The 18,160-nt window shown below is 37.3% G+C and overlaps 1 protein-coding gene across 1 annotated transcript in view; it reads left to right on the top strand.

Moving 5' to 3' along the window:
* SMC2 (structural maintenance of chromosomes 2) overlaps positions 1–18,160 on the top strand; it is a 45,522-nt gene that overhangs the window by 6,743 nt on the left and 20,619 nt on the right. The window contains exons 8-16 of the mRNA XM_011950999.1: positions 582–815; positions 1,065–1,214; positions 10,589–10,822; positions 12,295–12,454; positions 12,945–13,062; positions 13,669–13,807; positions 15,162–15,281; positions 17,138–17,341; position 17,554. Of these exons, the coding sequence (XP_011806389.1) occupies positions 582–815; positions 1,065–1,214; positions 10,589–10,822; positions 12,295–12,454; positions 12,945–13,062; positions 13,669–13,807; positions 15,162–15,281; positions 17,138–17,341; position 17,554 (1,360 nt within the window). The remainder of the gene's footprint in view (positions 1–581; positions 816–1,064; positions 1,215–10,588; positions 10,823–12,294; positions 12,455–12,944; positions 13,063–13,668; positions 13,808–15,161; positions 15,282–17,137; positions 17,342–17,553; positions 17,555–18,160) is intronic.

Here is an 18,160-nt window from a genome sequence, read left to right as displayed (position 1 = left end):
AACTTAGGTCCTCGACTTGATTTTGCCACAATTTCTTTCTAAATCTAACAACATGGACAGATCATTTCATCATTCTGAATTTGATTTTTATGTGTAAATTAAGGATTTTAGTTATTATTTTGTCTGGTCCCAGTAGGTCCTTCTGGGAATCACGTTTAGTAATGATGTGAGGGAGCAAGTGCTTGTAGTAGTGCTTCCAAGAATATTAGAGTAGGCTTCTTGGTAATACTACTACAGAATCTATGTAATAGTGTATCATTGGTGGGTGTGTAAGTTGTCTTTAACAGACTTATTAACACTAGTTTATGAACTTTATGTCCATATTTCTTTGTTAAACTCAGCTGCCCAATTATATGTTAGAAGAAGTAGCCAAATAAGATTCACTAGAGAAGGTATAATGCTATCTAAAAGTCCTGACTTCTAATGTTATGTAAAGTAGCCTACAATTTAAGATGTTATAATTGTTTAATACAGGACAAAATCTGTTATATCATGTAATGAGAAATTTGATACATCTTGCGTAATTGAATTTTTTTTTAATACAATTTTGAGTTACTCTTTTTTTGTGACTTCTCTTTCAGGAAAGATCTTCTTACTTGGAGTACCAAAAAGTGATGAGAGAAATAGAACATTTGAGTCGTTTATATATCGCTTATCAGTTTTTGCTGGCTGAAGATACCAAAGCACGCTCAGCTGAGGAGTTAAAAGAAATGCAAGATAAAGTTATAAAGCTGCAGGAAGAATTGTCTGAGAATGATAAAAAAATAAAAGCACTTAATCATGAAATAGAAGACTTGGAAAAAAGAAAAGATAAGGTCTGAACATATGTATTAGAAGTCTGAACATATGTATTAGAATCGATAATATACTGTGTGAAAAACGTACTACATTATATATAGTAACTATTTAGGATTCAGTGGGCATTGTGTTGTATTAATTTCTTAATCTTATAGTAAGATAATGAAATAACTTATAAAAAAGTATTTGATACAGAACTCATACAATAAAATGACAACATGAACAGATTTTATATAAGTGGCTGACTTGGCTGCATTTTATTACAGGAAATTGGAGGTATACTTCGATCTTTAGAAGATGCTCTTGCAGAGGCTCAGCGAGTTAATACTAAATCTCAAAGTGCATTTGATCTCAAGAAGAAAAATCTGGCATGTGAAGAAAGCAAACGCAAAGAGTTGGAAAAAAATATGGTTGAAGTAAGTGAGCTTAATGTGCCACTAGTGCCACTTGTAGACAAGTGTATAGTCTCACTAGTGTAAATTTATCTATTCCATGAATATTTAGTGAGTGTCTGCTGTAGGGCTAGGGTTACAACTGGACCAAATGGTCAGAAGTCCTTGTGGGCATTCATTCCATTGGAGGAAATGATGATAAAGAAAATAAATAAAACATGTAACTTGTTATATAGTGATAACTGATGTGGAAAAAAAGTAAAGCAGGGAAGGGGATTAGGAGTATAGGGGAAAAAGGGTACAGTTTGGGATTTTAAGTTGCGCAGCCATTGAAGTAAGGTGGAGAGTAGGAAGAACAGGTTTGATAAGCTTAAGAAATACAGTGTGAATGTAATATACTTGAGGAGCCTGTTAAGACATCTTGAGTAGTGATGTTGATTAGGTACTTAAATATATGAATAGTGAATCCTGGCAAAAATACAAATTTTGGGGGATCATCAATGTTAGGTGTTATTTAAATCCATGAGACTAGATAAAATGATCAAGGCTGTAAGTATATAAAAGAAGGTTGGAGCCCTGGGATACTTTCAGTATTTGAATGTTGGGATAGTTCAACATTCAAAACAGATTGAGTAGCGTGAGGAAAATTAGGCGAGTAAGTTGTCCTGGAGTTCAGGTAAAAAAGATGTTTGAAGGAGAAGTATCCGTGAGTACCTGATTAGATTGTGTTCATACTCCCACAGAATGAAAGCAGAAAAAAGAAAAGTGACTATAGATAACTTTTTGAGAAGTTTTCTGAAAGAAGGAGAAATAGGGAGCTAACTGGAGGGTAATACAGAAGAAAGAGTTTTTTTTTTTTTTTGGCTTGATTTTACATGGGATAAATAAATTCTATATTGACAGAAAAGATCCAGTAGAAAAGGCTTCATTTGTAGTTCAGGAGAGAGAGATGGAAGAGTTGTTAAAATAGGGCCCTTTGGTAGCTGAAAGTAGGATAGGAACTAACGTATAGAGGTCACCTTCATGAGAACTAGAAATAGGTCATCCATGGTAACAGAAGGGTCAAGTATATAGTCAGATGAGTAGGTGTGTTTTTGGAGCTTATGGCATTTCTTTTGAGGGTGATTCTGTTGTCCCAGTGAACATATATACATTTGCCTTTTCACTGAAGAAAAATTAACTTTTTGAATATAATTTCTTTATACTGCCCTGTTAGATATTTTTGCAGAGAAATACAATGGTTGAATTAAGAAACAGTGGAAGAAAATTTAGACAAAATTTTGAAGTGATCTGAACGTGATGTAGCAGTCTGTGTTGTGGCATCCAACAACTGAAATCAATTCACCAATTACTTTTTTTTTTTTTTTTAAGGTTTTGTAAAGCTCTAAACATGTGGACCTGCCTTGTTTTGGGTTCATTTTTCTTTAGTCTTGTCATGTCCTTAAGCTTCACACACTGATTGCTCCTTTTTCATCCTTCTTTTCTGTATCCCTTATTTTTCTAGATCTCTTAATGTTAGTATGCCCTAAGGCTAGCATTCTGATATCTTTTATAAACGTTCATGCCATAGGTGGTCTCATCCAGGTCTGTAACTCTAAATATCATCTATATGTTGATACCTTGCAAATCTGTAAGCAGGCTTAACTCCTGAACTCTGAAGCGCGTTTATTGTATGCAGGTTACCAGCTTGTCTGAGGACAGCAGACAGAACACATTCATACACAACATTTTATGTGAAATGGATTTATTACTTATTGATAGGCAACAAGGGAAAACAGAAGTCTAGGATTCATTGCAAACCATTCCCCCAAGGCTCAGAAAAGCTGCCCAACTTGCACAGCAGCTGAGGGACCCCAGAAAACAGCCTGCTCTGGGTTTATACCCTGGAATAACATGAGACACTAGGCTGAAGCATTGAGATTCTGTTTTAGGGCAGCTGGAGGAGCAGACAGGAGCAGTCCTGGCTGTTCCAGCCATTGCCTCCCTTTCTCGGGATATTGCATTATCAGCACATTCTACAGTTATTCTTGAGAACTATAAGCCAGAGAGGGAAGAACTGGCTTAGTCTAGTGCCACCTAAGGAGTTGTCTTGTAGTTTATCCTCCAATCTAGGTTTCCACACTAGCAAAACTAGTCCTTTTGTTATGCCCACAGACTTCTCTGAATCTGAAGAAGAAGGAGGTTTGTCTTAGATGGATATAACACTCTGACTGACATAATCTCATTGCGGTATTGTTGAGCCGTTAGCCAGAATACATTTCACTGTGCCCAGGAGGACCACAAGCAGGATGATCAGGCCTGCCTGGAGCACTGACTCAGCCCAGGATCCCAGTAATCCAGATATGAAGTTGTTAAAGAGGTCAAGGAAGGATCCTTCGGACCTGCTTTCCAGATCTGTATTTATGGCTCTGCAGTACCTGAGGTGTTTATCTAGATACAGTAGGAAGCGTTGGCAACCACATACGCTCTTTCCACTTGTGCTAACGGGTTTAGAGCAGTTGTCTAAAACAACCTTCCCAAGGGATCTGCTGGGCTGAAAAGCAATGTTATGTATGGTACCGAAGATTTTATAAAGCACTTAAACCCAGAGACAGTAAAACCTCTTGATAGGTCCTGAGTAAATCTGTTGTACAGCTTTAGGCTGCTGGCCCTATGATATATCTCATTTCTAGGAGTGATACGTAGGGGCATCCCCAGCATTCCCAACGTACAGGATCCCACCATCTGCCAGCTTTCCAGGCCTGACATCGCCCATCTTCTGTTTAGGTCACTCCTACACTGTCCCTGGAAAATGATGTAGTCTTTGGCAAACATCTTTTTTACCTGTATTCCAGGACAACTTACTGGCCTAATTTTCCTCACAGTACTCAATCTCTTTTGAATGTTGAACTATCCTAACATTTAAATGTTGAAAGTATCCTAGGGTTTCAAGCTTTTTATATAAACTTACATAGCACCGTTTCCCCCGTTTTACTGTTCAGTGGCCCCATTCATGGGTAGGGAGGCATTAGCGTTTGCCAGCTAAATCTCATTAGTGGTATAGTTGCATAAGTTCAATTCCCCCGTACACAAGTGTTCATGAAGCTCCTACACAGAGGGCTTGCACTAGTTCATTGTGTTTCCTTCGTCACCAAGGGGCCCACCCATTGAGGTTATGTTATGTTTCATCATAACATTTTGCCACAGTTAAGTTAAAACGGCATTTTTAGCACCCTTTTATGCGACAGATGCTATGTCCTCTCATGTAAGCCAGGGGTTAGGGTCTATTGATGTACACTGTGACATTAGGAATGCTAGGGTAGTTCACTACTAGCAGGACCAGATTGTCACTGTGGGCTATGACAGAAAGTTCCTGGATGTCATGTCTAATATCTTATGTTACCCGCCATGGCCACAGCTTGAGAGGTGTTATGCTTCCAGGTCTTTGCTGCCACATTCTTCTGGAAAAAGTGTATTGACAGGTTAGTGCTCCCACCTAACACTCTCCTGGGATCTCAGATGTTCCCACCTAACACTCCTAGGATCTCAGATTTTCCCGAGCTATCATAATATGCATTGCAGTGCTGTGTTTCCTTTGTGCTAAAGTGCAGTGTTTAGGTCCATAATGCCCTAATCAGATGTTGGTACCACCTCACTAACAGGCCACCTTGATATCCTTCAATTACTTTATGAGTAGGCTGTTTCATTGTTCCATTTTCATTGCTTCGTTTTAGCTCCATTGGCCTGTGAATAACAGGGTGCATGGAAAGTCCATTGTATTCCACAAGAGAATGCCCATTGTCATGCAGGTTGGGCAGTGAAGGATGTTCCTTGGTCAGAGTGAAATATGATTATCAAAAAAAATGACATGTTTCTTTCAAGGGTAGCATCAGGGTCCATATAAGTAACATATATTTGTCGCTTTCAGAAAGCATGTCCTTGTTTCTACATAGGGGATTTTTTTAAATTTTATTTTATTTATTTATTTATTTGAGACGGGATTTCGATCTTGTTGCCCAGGCTGGAGTGCAGTGGCGCGATCTCGGCTCACTACACCTTGTATTCTGCCTCCTGGGCTCAAGCGATTCTCCTGCCTCAGCCTCCCAAGTAGCTGGGATTACAGGAATGCACCACCACAACTGGCTAATTTTGTATTTTTTGTAGAGATAGGGTTCCTCCATATTAGTCAGGCTGGTCTCAAACTCCGACCTCGGGTGATCTGCCTGCCTCAGCCTCCCAAAGTGCTGGGATTATAGGTGTGAGCCACCGTGCCTGGCCCACATAGGGGATTTTTTTTTCAGCAGTCCAGTCACTAAGTTGCCCTTCTGCTGACCAGATGGCTAGGCTGTTGGCAACAGCCCATGACTTGGTGAAATGTAGCAAGATATGGCGATGGGGTGGCCCAAATGGACATCATCACTGCATATAGTTTGACCCATTGAGCATAATGTCCATGTTCAGCCTCAGTCAAAAGATGACCACTTATTGGCCTGATGGTGGCTACAGTCAAGAGGATCCCTCCTGTTTTGTTTGATGGAACTTTCAGTAAATCACGCCATACCATTGGTAGGCACATCTCAGAATCTTAGGACCCAGGGAGCCAGAGGAGAAGCCAAAGCATCCCCTGTGGGTTGTTTGGACCCTTCTAATAAGCAAGCCATTTTTTTCATGAAGCCTCCTGGTCCCTTGGGGTTGCAGCTGGGCTTGATTTCAAATGTACCATTTCTGTTTGATAATCAAGCTCTTTTGAGCCTGCTACAATTGATTGATAGGGTTTTTTTTTTTGTAAGCACTCAAGTGTGGGCAGTTTAAGTCACAGAGTCGCATGTGGTGCTGTAGCCTTAAGACACACAGTCCCCACCAGTGCACAATAGCAAGCAAAAAGTTACATCCCAAGAGCTGTATCGGGTGGCTGCCTCAAGCTACTTAAAAGTTCAACTTCGAAGAGGCTAGGTCTCCCCAGTGACAAGTTTCTCTTGCCATAGACTCCGGTCAGCATGCATGGTGGTTGTGGACACCTGTCATTGCATCAGACTAACAGACTGTAAATGTTTGGAAAGCAGCAGCAAGGCTACCACTTTACATTGTTTTCTAAGGCCTGCTACTGCAAAGTCCATTGTTCAAAGTTGGCAGCTTTGTTGGTCACCAGGATTAAAGGGGGCCAAAAAAACACCCACATGGGTTATATGCTGTGTTCAGTACCCAAGAGACCTACCAGCTGTGGGGCTTCTTTTTTGTTAGTAAGTGTCACCAGCACCAACAATTTTTGTTAGACTGTATCTGGGATACTTCCTTGGCTTTCTGTCCAAGTGACCTTGACATTCAGCTTATGACCATCCATTAGTCTTCATGCCCCAAAGGCCTGTCTGATCAGCCAGACTAGGCTAGTGCATTGTGACATTTTTATCTTTAGTGGGTTTTGAATTAAGAAAGTAGTGTCTTATTCTCCATTTGGTATGCAGTACTGCTTTCATTGAGTAACTTAGGAGGTTTTGCGTAAGTCTTGAATAACATGAGGTCTAAGGTGACAGGTTGGGGTGGATATGTGCCACTGGTATAGCTCAAATTCTTAGCTGTGAGGGGCATACCTCCTCAGGTGGTGGTGATGTTCTGCACCACAAGCAACCAAACTATCAATATCCATACTCAGTGGTGGGAACTGTGGTCACCAGCACCCAAAGTGACACAAAGTATCTAGTCACAGCAGGTAAGCAGTGAGTCATTACACTTGCCTGAAACCCTCCCATGGTCATCAGTTTAACTTTTCCCTAGGAAAACTGGAAATAAGTCCTGTGGGCTCCAGCATCCAAGAACTCCAGAAAAGCCTACTTTCATTTCTTTTTCTCATCTTAGCAGGAGTATAGGGCCATCTCTGGTGGGGACCTGGAGACCTTGGTCCTGCTCTAAACTATTCCGTTTAGCCATTTGGATCCACAGTGTCCCTTTATCAAACAAACACTTCAACCAGGCTGCATAAGTCTTTCCTGGCCTTTCTGTATACTCATCCTCTAGTGAGCTTCGTTTTCTATGAGGCCTGTGTTGTATGTGTTGGTTCTCTCAGATGCCTCAGGGACTGTCTGAGTACCTCTTTTCCTGTTCCCTGTCAGGATCCATCTGACTACCCGCTTCCCGAGCTATCTGGCCCTGGGAATGAGCAATCACATGTGTCTAACAACCAGGGGATCATGTGCCGAGCTCCCCCATTTCTGTTTCTTGCTCTGCCTCAATTCATGCAGCCAGCTCATTCATTGAGGGGGTCATCTATATTCCATTTATTATGGCTCCTTCTCCATAAAACATCCAGCTGCATATCCAAGCCCCTCAACCCTTTAGGGTGATATCTCTGCCCTAGGCTGGGTACTGGGGGCAGGGAGGCGAAGGGGTGAAGCCATTCCAGCTTTATCAGTAAGCCATGATTCTGTCAGAACAGACCCTACTAACTGCAGTGATGGTATGAAGCAAGTTCACTATGTACTAGTTACCAACTTGTCAGTGTTAATGGAACTCATACAGCACAAGTTATAGGAAGCAAATTTATTTCCTACAGATAGTCAGTAATAGTAAAAGCCTAGGTTTCATGGTGGGCCATTCCCACGAGTGTTGGATGGAGTTTCATCTGTGTGTTCCCCATACAGCTGATGGACCCTAGAAAGCAGCTTGCCCTGGGTTTACACCCCAGGCTATAAACCCAGCCTGCCCTGGGTTTGTACCACAGAAATAGAGAAATGGGGGTGGTCAGCACATGATCCCCTGGTTTACATGAGTTGCTGAGCTAAAGCATGAAAAGACATGCATATTTCTAGGAGGGAACTGAAATAGAGTATGGATTATTCAGGCCATTCCCTCTATCAGAATGTTGCATTTTCTAGCACATTCTACAGCTATTTTTAAGAACCACAACTGAGAAAGGGAGAACAAGATTAGTCTAATGACATCCAGATGACTGTCCAACAAACTGTAGATTTCTTCGTCCAGCTACTTAATTAACATTTTTACCTGGATGACTTTTAAAAAGTGTAAAACTTAACATTTCCAAAATAGAATTTAGGAATTTTCCTCATCTACCCAGACCCACCTGAGTTACTAAATTTTCCTCATGTCAGTAAATGGTACCACTATTTACCTAATTGTTGAGGCCAGAAATCTTAAGAGTCCTCTGGATTCTCGCCATTCTTTAAATATCTAGATCCAGTCTATCAATAAATTCTGTTAACTTTAAAAGTGTATTCAGAATACAGTCACTTTTTGTTACCTCCATTACTGCCAACTTCATTCACACCATCACCTCTCATGAGGGCTACTGCAATAATGTGCTTATTAGTTGCCCTACTTTTTTCCTATTGCCATTCTATAGTCTGTTCTTTACAGAAGCTAAAATATAAATTGAATCACATCACTCCTGTGCTTAAAATCCTTCAGTGGTTTCCAAATTACATGTACGTTGTATGACATGGGAACAACATGGGTTTGAACTGCGTGGATCGACTTATTAGCAGAATTTTCTCAATAAATGTATTGGAAAATTATTTGAAGGTTTACAACAATTTGAAAAAACTTGCAGACAAATACCATATGACCTAGAAATATCAAAAAAAATTAAGAAAAAGTTAGGTATGTCATAAATGCACAAAATATATGTAGGTACTAGTCTATTTTATCATTTACTACAATAAAATACACAAAAGTCTGTTATAAAAAGTTAAAATTTTTCAAAACTTAAACACCATACTTGGCACTATTTGTAGTTCAGAGAAATGTAAACAAATGTAAAGATGCAATATTAAATAACTGCATAAAACTATAGAACATACTACACTATTGTAATACTTTTGTAGCCACCTCCTGTTGCTATGGTGGTGAGCTCAAATAAACTCAGTGTGACATTAATCATTTACTTCTGAGTAGTTCGCGTTTCCAGTAAGTTGCAGAGCTCAGTAGAAAGTGATGTCTTGTGGTTCTCCTGTATTTTTCATCATGTTTAGTGCAATACCATAAACCCGAATAACTTGGGATCTATAGGAAGTGGCACTAGTGATACTGAAAATGCTCCCAAAAAGCAGAGAGAAGTCAGGATGCTACAAGAAACAGTTGAGTTGCTTGATAATATACCATAGATTGAGGTCTGCAGCTGTGGTTGCCTTCCTTTCCAGACAGATGATTTATCTTGTAAACAGATGATGTAAACTTATCGTGTCAATAAATACACTACAGTACTATAAATGTATTTTCTCTTATGCTTTTAACATTTTCTTTTTTCTAGTTTTATTGCAAGAATACAATATATAATGTAGCATACAAAATATAAGTTAATTGTGTTATGTTATTCGTAAGGCTTTGGTTAACAGTAGGTTATTAGTAGTTAAGTTTTTGGAGGAATCAAAAGCATTTTTGACTGTGTGGTGGGTCTGTACTCGAACTCCCATCTTGTTTAAGGATCAACTATATAATTAAATCTAAGTCTTTACCATGGCCGGCAAGGTGCTTCATGATATGACTGTTGGCTCCTTAACCATTTACTCACTGTGCTCCTAGTCCAGTTCCTCAAACATTCAAACATGTTCCTAAGGGCTTGAAAGTATACTGTCCCACAAGTATTTGCACGGTCACTCCTCCCACTTCATCCAGTCTTCCGTTCAAATGGCATCTCAAAGGCCTTCTCTTACTCTTCTTGAAGTAAGAGTTCCTATCACTCTATTCCCCAACCTTATTTTGTTTGTTTACCATGTCTTCTAACCTTGAATATAGGCTCCCTTAGAACAGTGACTTAGCCTGTGTCTTTAGTGTCTTAGAACAGGGCCTACTATACAGTAAGCACTTAATAAATGATGAATCATGAACTAATCAAGTGGGCCAAAATTTGTTGTCACTTTCATTGTAAATAAGATCGTTAGATTTTCTTTTTTCGGGGCTGGTATCTTGCATAGTGTCAGATATCTGGTTAATATTACCTACAAAGTATTACATAATAGTGATACTTTTTCTGTAACTATTTAGTGGTCGAATTTTATGGCTCTTGACAGTTTGTAAAATACTTTCATATACATGCTCTTAATTCTAAAATCTCTACTTTTAAGCTTAGTGTAGGATGTCTGTTATTTCAGTTTTACAGTTTTAGAAATTCATTTTTAGTCCCTTCAAGTGATTTGTTTAAATCTGCAATTATTATTTAGCCCAGTGTCTCATGGATTTAATTTATAACATGGAATGAAAATATTTCAAGTAGTGTAAGAATTATATTTATTCTAAAAACTGTAATTTCAAAATGATAATTCAGTATTTATATACAGTTATGGTTAAATTACTTTATTATGCTCACTCCAAATTGCTATGGAATTTGATTACATAAGGATATATGCATATAAGAAAGTGGATGTTTTTCCCGAAATACATTATTTTTCCATTTGAAACTCTTCCTAAAGGACGCTAAAACTTTAGCAGCAAAGGAAAAAGAGGTTAAAAAGATAACAGATGGACTGCATGCCCTTCAAGAAGCAAGTAATAAAGATGCTGAAGCTCTGGCGGCTGCACAGCAGCACTTCAATGCTGTTTCCGCTGGCCTGTCCAGTAATGAAGATGGAGCAGAAGCAACTTTTGCTGGTCAAATGATGGCCTGTAAAAATGACATAAGTAAAGCTCAGACAGAAGCCAAACAGGTAAATATAGACATTAAGCACTATATGATTGCTTTTCTTTTTAAGAAGTTTCTTTTCACATTATGCTTTGGCAATTGTTACATAATGTTGAAAATAACCGGTGTCAAGGAACTTGTTGGTTTACGTTATTCTGCAACTCTAATGCCCAATGCAGGAAAATTCAAATATATTATTGCTAAATATTGATGAACTTAATTTGTTAAGATGCTGTACAACATAAATTACGTTAATTCAGTATGTAAGTGTAATGAATGCTTTGTTCTGTTTGCAGCATTGTGTGGAATTTTAGAGATTAATCCATTTATTCTTTTTTTGGCTATTTTTATTTTTTGTTAATATCATAATGTTGAAGTCTTAAGCTTTAACAGGAAAACAGGATTGTCCTCCCCATTGCTTTGCCTATCATACCTAGTTCTTAAAACCTTGTTTCTGAAGCTTTACATTTTTCTAGGAAGTATCTGTACCTCACATTTACCCACATTCTAGTCTTTGTTCTCCCTACTCTGATTTCATAATCTTAAAAGTCTTGTCAGTCTATTACAGTGTTTCTCAGATTTTACATAGTAGTGCAACTTAAAGTCCTATGAACACAAGAATTTTGCTAGCAGAAAAAATATATGTACACAGGCATATCATTGTTTCTTTTTAAATGGAAGATGCAGATTTTAAAACAGGTACACAAATGTGTGTGATTATGCATTAATTCTCAGGTTTTCCTCTTTATATATTTGCAACTTTTTCATTCAGGCATGACAGAGATGACAGTCACAAATTTATAAGAACTCTCAACAGTAGAAAATCTTTGAAGTACTCTGTTTGTCTATTATTTTATAAGGGAACTGGGAAAAAATACAGTTTTGGAGGATACCCCCATCTGGGTTTTAGAATACTAGTTCATAGTTTTAAGAAGCAGTGGTCAATTGTATAAACTCTTGAATGCCTGACACATTTAATTTAAATAGTTCTAGCATTTAATTATTAGACTCTCAGCATTTAAGTTTCTTTGTCAGTTTAGCTTCTTTTCCTATATAATTTTAGATCTTATTGCTCAATTCAGTTTCTTAACTGTTTTTAGACAGCACTCACAAATATATACAAATACGAATATGAACAACTAAGCGGAAAGGAAAGGAAGGAGAGTTGTGATTTCTAGCTTGCTGTAATTACCAGCTACTGACAGTTATTCGATGTAATCCTTCAATTTTAATATGTCATATCTTATTAAAAATATGGATTTTAATTTCAAATTCTTTAACAACATATTAATCGTATATTAGTTTATACTTTAAGTAGTTTTTGAGGAGAAAATACTGAGAAATGACTAATTTGTTGAAATACTAATCCAGGAGACCAAACAATTAAATTTTTAAGGCTAAGGTCTCTTAGTAAAACCAATCTGAATCTTTGGCCATTTAATTACTAGCACTGTCTGCCTCATACATCCTATAGTCTGTTGCATTTTTCTGCCACAGGCTCAGATGAAGTTGAAGCATGCTCAACAGGAATTAAAGAATAAACAAGCTGAAGTTAAGAAGATGGATAGTGGCTACAGGAAGGATCAAGAAGCTTTAGAAGCTGTAAAAAGACTTAAAGAAAAACTTGAAGCTGAAATGAAAAAGCTAAATTATGAAGGTTTGCCTTTAAAAACATGATAATCAGATCATGAGGAGGAAGTGATTTTTGATAAAAAGCTTATTTAAATAAAGAACGCAAGCAAGTAGGAAACATTTCTTAGCCTATTAACGAGCATTAGTATTAAGAAGTGTTTGTTAGTAAAAAAAAAAAAAAACCTAATTATAAAACAACTCTTGAATTTTTGAAAACTCAGTATTGAGAATTTCCTGCTTCAATCATTTGAAAGCTCAAAAATGTCATTTGTGTATTTCTACATTAGTAGGCATTCAGTTTGTATATTATTTTTTGGAATGAAAATTATGTTATTTACTGTTGGAAATAATGTTTGACAATGGATAGAAATTGGAAGGTTCAGCCTGCTTTTGTAATACTTACAGAAATTTGTATTTTTTGCATGTTTTGGAAATAGTGGTTACTAATATTTTCCTTAAAACAGTAGACTGAACTTTTAAAACTTGGTTTTAATTTATTATGATTTATCGTTCAGAAAATAAAGAGGAAAGCCTTTTGGAAAAGCGCAGGCAGCTGTCTCGTGATATTGGTAGATTGAAAGAAACATATGAAGCTCTATTAGCCAGATTTCCCAATCTTCGATTTGCATACAAGTAAGAGACTTAAGCCTTGAATTTTAAGATAGAAATAACCAAGACATTTTTATTTAAGCTAGAAGTAGTCTGAAAGTTTTGTCGACACCAAGATTTTTGTATGAAACTTGTTGTAACTGCTGTTCTTTCACTGGTATTTTTCCTTTAAGCATTTGTTGAAATCTTTTAAATGTTGGCAGGGAAATTCTTGTGAAATTTAATGGCTAATGATGGCACTAATCTTAAAATCCGGGAAATTTAATCTCAGTTCAAAATGTCTTTAAAGTTATTCTGTCATTAATGTTAAATATCCACGTTTACATCTTATAATTTGTTTTGCTATGTGGGTTAATGGAGTATTTACAGTAATCATATGTATTATAGCGATTAGAACATCAGAGTTGTTCTTATTACATTGAAACATACTGAAAGATCTATTGATTGATGTAAAAACAACAGCTGGCTAGTCATTTGGGACATTTTAAAATTTTTAGTTTGTTAAAACCATGTGCTGATTCTGCTTTCATTTCACTTTAATGTGTTGTCCAAAAGAGCTCTTGATGAGTAAAGTATAACTTTTTCTGCTTTATTATCTAAGATAAATTTTTGTCAACTTTTGTATTTCAGGGATCCAGAGAAGGACTGGAATAGGAATTGTGTGAAAGGACTTGTGGCTTCTCTGATTAGTGTGAAAGATACTTCTGCAACCACAGCTTTAGAATTAGCGGCTGGAGAACGACTCTACAATGTTGTAGTAGACACAGAAGTAAGTTGATTTTAATTTAAAAAAATTTTAAATTTGGTTAGCTTGAAAAGTCATGTGCTGCTAAAAGAATTGAATACTTTCTTGATGTTTTAAGGCTCTCCCCTAAGGTGACATATTTACAGGGTAAAACTGTTTGGTTCATAACTTTTTGATAACTATTCCAAAGGAAGGCTCATGCTTACTCAGAAACTCAGAATGCATATTACCGATCTGAAGCTTTTGGGATCTCTTTGCTGTATAAGTTGAATTTAATTTGTAAAATAATCTGAGAACAAATGACCTGTTTTTAATGTCAGTCTTCCCATCAAGGTAACATTGAATTTATCTATATTTCTTCAGTTCTCCTTGTTATCCTTCTGTAAAATGTTCATACTCTTTCCTGTAAATGCTACATAGTCATTGTCAAATTTACTTTGTTTTTTTAACTTATATTATATATATGTAAAATGTATAAGAAGCCTGGATACGGTGGCTCACACCTGTAATCCCAGCACTTTGGGAGGCCGAGGTTGGGAGATCATTTGAGCCCAGAAGTTCGAGACCAGCCTCGGCAACATGGCAAAACCCCATCTCTACTGAAAATACAAAAGTTAGCCAGGCACGGTGGCGCACACCTGGAGTCCCAGCGACTGTGGAAGCTGAGGCACAAGAATTGCTTGAACTTGGGAGGTGGAAGTTGCAGTAAGCCGAGATCACACCACTGCACTCGTGCCTGGGCAACAGAGCAAGACTGTTTATCTCTAAAAAAAGAAAAAAACAAATGTACAACAAGATGTTTTGATACATATACATGGTGAAATGGTTATTGTAGTCAAACATATTAACATAGCCATTCACCTTCCATAGTTACCTTTTTTGTGTGTGATAGCACCTAAAATTTACTCTTAGCAAATTTTCAATATACACTCTTATTAATTATAGTCCTCATGTTATACATTACGTCTCTGAATAGGTAGATTTATTTATCCTACCCAACTGCAAATAAGCACGCTTTGACCTGTGACCTACTTCCACCCATTTTCTTTCCCTCCTCATCCCTGATAACCACTATCCTACTCTTTTTATTTGTTCAACTTTGTTTTAAAGATTCCATGTACAAGTGAGGTCATACAGTATTTTTTTTTCTTTGTCTGATTATGTCATTTAGCATCATGTCTTCTGGGTTTATTCATGTTGTCACAAATGGCAGCATCTCCTTTTTCAAGGTCAAATGATGTTCCATTGCATATATAATTATAGCTTGATTGTTTGGGATAAATGGCACTAAACATTTGTTATAGACTACTAAACTTGCATTCTCTCAATTTTCTGTCTTCTTTAACATGCGTTTTTTAAATTCTAATGTGTGTTGTAGGTTACTGGTAAAAAGCTACTCGAAAGGGGGGAACTGAAACGTCGATACACCATAATTCCACTCAATAAAATTTCAGCCAGATGTATTGCACCAGAAACTCTGAGAGTGGCTCAGAATCTTGTAAGTCTCATTTTGTCTTATTTATATGTTTAATCTTCATCTGTGTGGGTGTGTGTGTGTTTTTTTTTAGTTAGAAGACGTTAATTTTGAGGAGCATAATCATATACAGAACCACAAAAGTAAAATACAAGAAAATTGGGTTGGCTTGTGCAATTAGATGACAAGAGAATAGAAATGTTGAAAGACTTGAACTCCCTTTCATATACTTCACTTTGTGGTATTAGAATGTCCTTTTTAACCTTAAGTCACATGACTTATCAGGTGATGGTGAAAATTACACTCCTGATTCCTGAATGGTTAGAATTGAGCTTCTAGATAAATACCCCAAATTCTTCAAGTTTTTGTTTTTGTTTCTATGTCAGGCATACTTAAACTGCCCACAGTGACATCCATTATGGGAGGCCTTCATTAGTATTGCAGTGATGCTTCTTTATTAGAGTTCTTCTAGATTGTTATTCAGCCTGTACAGGTACATAGCAGGTGACCAGGATCCCATTCAACTGCTGACGCTGATCTAAAGTGACATGCTTGCTAGTAAGAAAATAGATCAGTACAAGGAAATACATTTAAAAGTTATTGTAGTTGTGTAATACTGTGAAAACATGAAGTCAGTCATAACATTCAGCTGTAATCAGTTTTTTTATTGAGCAGACATTCCAAGTACATGAGTTGAAAAGACATTTCTATGAAATTTACAAATATACTTGTAACTAATTGGATGTTGTATCCTTAGTTAAATTCAGAAGATTTCAATGAAAATGATTTCAAAATATAGTTGTGTTGATATGTATAGTATCAGGAGAGGGAGGATGAGTGCTGAGTAATTGAAAGGTGGTGGTTTTGGTTGGTACTTTCTTTACTTGAAGAATCACCATTAAGTCCAGAAGGCTCAGGAAGTTAATTCAGCCATACGTCAAGTCCCAGCATTAGAAGGAAATTGGGATTTCAAGTAACAGCAAAAATACTTTGCTTCAGATCCCTTAGCCAGACCTATTTGATGGTAGCTGCCACATCAGAGAACAATACTGAACATATGTTACATAGAGCTTCTTTCGTTGTGATTGCCACTGCTGATACTAAGCTCTAAAAGAGATGCTTATTTTTTCTTAAAATGATGGCAGAGGTAGCGTCTATAAACAAAGGCTGGGAAGAAGCATTGTGATCAAAATAGAGGACTGAGGGATTTTTAAAATTACTTTTACTCTGTTACTTGTGTTTTTATTTCTGTAACTGGCAGATGACTGCTCTAGCATGTTTCATTTGTATGAAAAAATATTTGTTGTGAAACCAAATTCCTGATTATTGAAACAAAATTTTCATATAGTTGTGTTGATCTGGGAATTACAGGTTAAGCACTCCAAGTCCAAAAACTGAAATTTTCCAAAAATCAAAACTCTGACACCCAAAAAATGCTCATTGGAGCATTTTGGATTTAGAAAGTTCAACCACTGTAGTACAAATATACCAAAATCTGAAAACTGAAACACTTCTAAGCATTTAGGATAAAGGATACTCAATCTGTACCATCATTAAGAAAGTTGTGTCCAGTCAACTTTGATAATGGACACTTAGAAACATGGTGATGGCTCCTTATTGACAGAAACTTTCATGATGCCCAGTACTAGCTATTAATGAATATTTTACTTAGCGATAGATCTTTCAGTATTTAAACCTGCAATTTTTTTTTTCCTGAAACTTTGGGTTTTACATAGCTGTTTAGAAAGTTCAGAAATAATTTTAATGCTAGGTAAGTATTACTTAAGTTTCCATTACAGCAGTTGTTACTAGTTTATAAAATAATACCTGAAAGGAAAAGAAGTAGTATGTACTGTGGCGTATCTATTGTTGTCCCACAGGTTGGCCCTGACAGCGTTCATGTGGCTCTTTCCCTGGTTGAATATAAACCAGAACTTCAGAAAGCGATGGAGTTTGTCTTTGGAACAACATTTGTTTGTGACAATATGGATAATGCCAAAAAAGTGGCCTTTGATAAGAGGATAATGACTAGAACTGTAACTCTCGGAGGGGATGTGTTTGATCCTCATGGGACATTGAGTGGGGTAAGTTTTATATCTTTTTTTTTTTTTTTTTTCTTTTCTGAGACGGAGTCTTGCTGTGTCGCCCAGGCTGGAGTGCAGTGGCGCGATCTCGGCTCACTGCAAGCTCCGCCTCCTGGGTTCACGCCATTCTCCCGCCTCAGCCTCCGAGTAGCTGGGACTACAGGCGGCCGCCACCTTGTCCGGCTAGTTTTTTGTATTTTTAGTAGAGACAGGGTTTCACCGTGTTAGCCAGGATAGTCTTGATCTCCTGACCTCGTGATCCACCCGCCTCGGCCTCCCACAGTGCTGGGATTACAGGCTTGAGCCACCGCGCCCGGCTTATATCCTTTTGTCCTCACAATTCTTTGTGGTAAATAGGAAGAGGCCTTTCTTAAGTACATTTTTAGCCCAACTACCCACTTCTTCAGGAAACATGTTAACTTCTCATTTGTGTGTTTGCCAGTGCTGCCTACCTCCTGTCAAAAGTAAAACAAAAAATTAAACCTGCTCTTGAAATGGTACCTTAATGTCTTAAAGGAATTCTTAGACAGTGATCGTATTCTTCTTGGTCTAGTATTTGCCACACTGAGTTTGCAGATCTTTGTCAAGACAATTGAGTAACAAACACTGAATATATTTACTATATACCAATGTTCTGCAACTATGCTGTCCAATACAGTAGCCACTAGCCATATGTGACTCTTTACATTTAATGAAGTTAAATAAAAGTAATTTCCTTGGTTGCATTAGTCACATTTCAAGAGCCCATAACCACAAATGATTAATGGATAATTAGACAATGCAGATATAGAACATGTCTATCATTCTATAAAACCCTAT

Source organism: Colobus angolensis, unplaced genomic scaffold, assembly GCF_000951035.1.
Source record: "Colobus angolensis palliatus isolate OR3802 unplaced genomic scaffold, Cang.pa_1.0 Scaffold313, whole genome shotgun sequence".
NCBI lineage: Eukaryota > Metazoa > Chordata > Mammalia > Primates > Cercopithecidae > Colobus > Colobus angolensis.
This window is presented reverse-complemented; position numbering and strand designations above follow the sequence as displayed.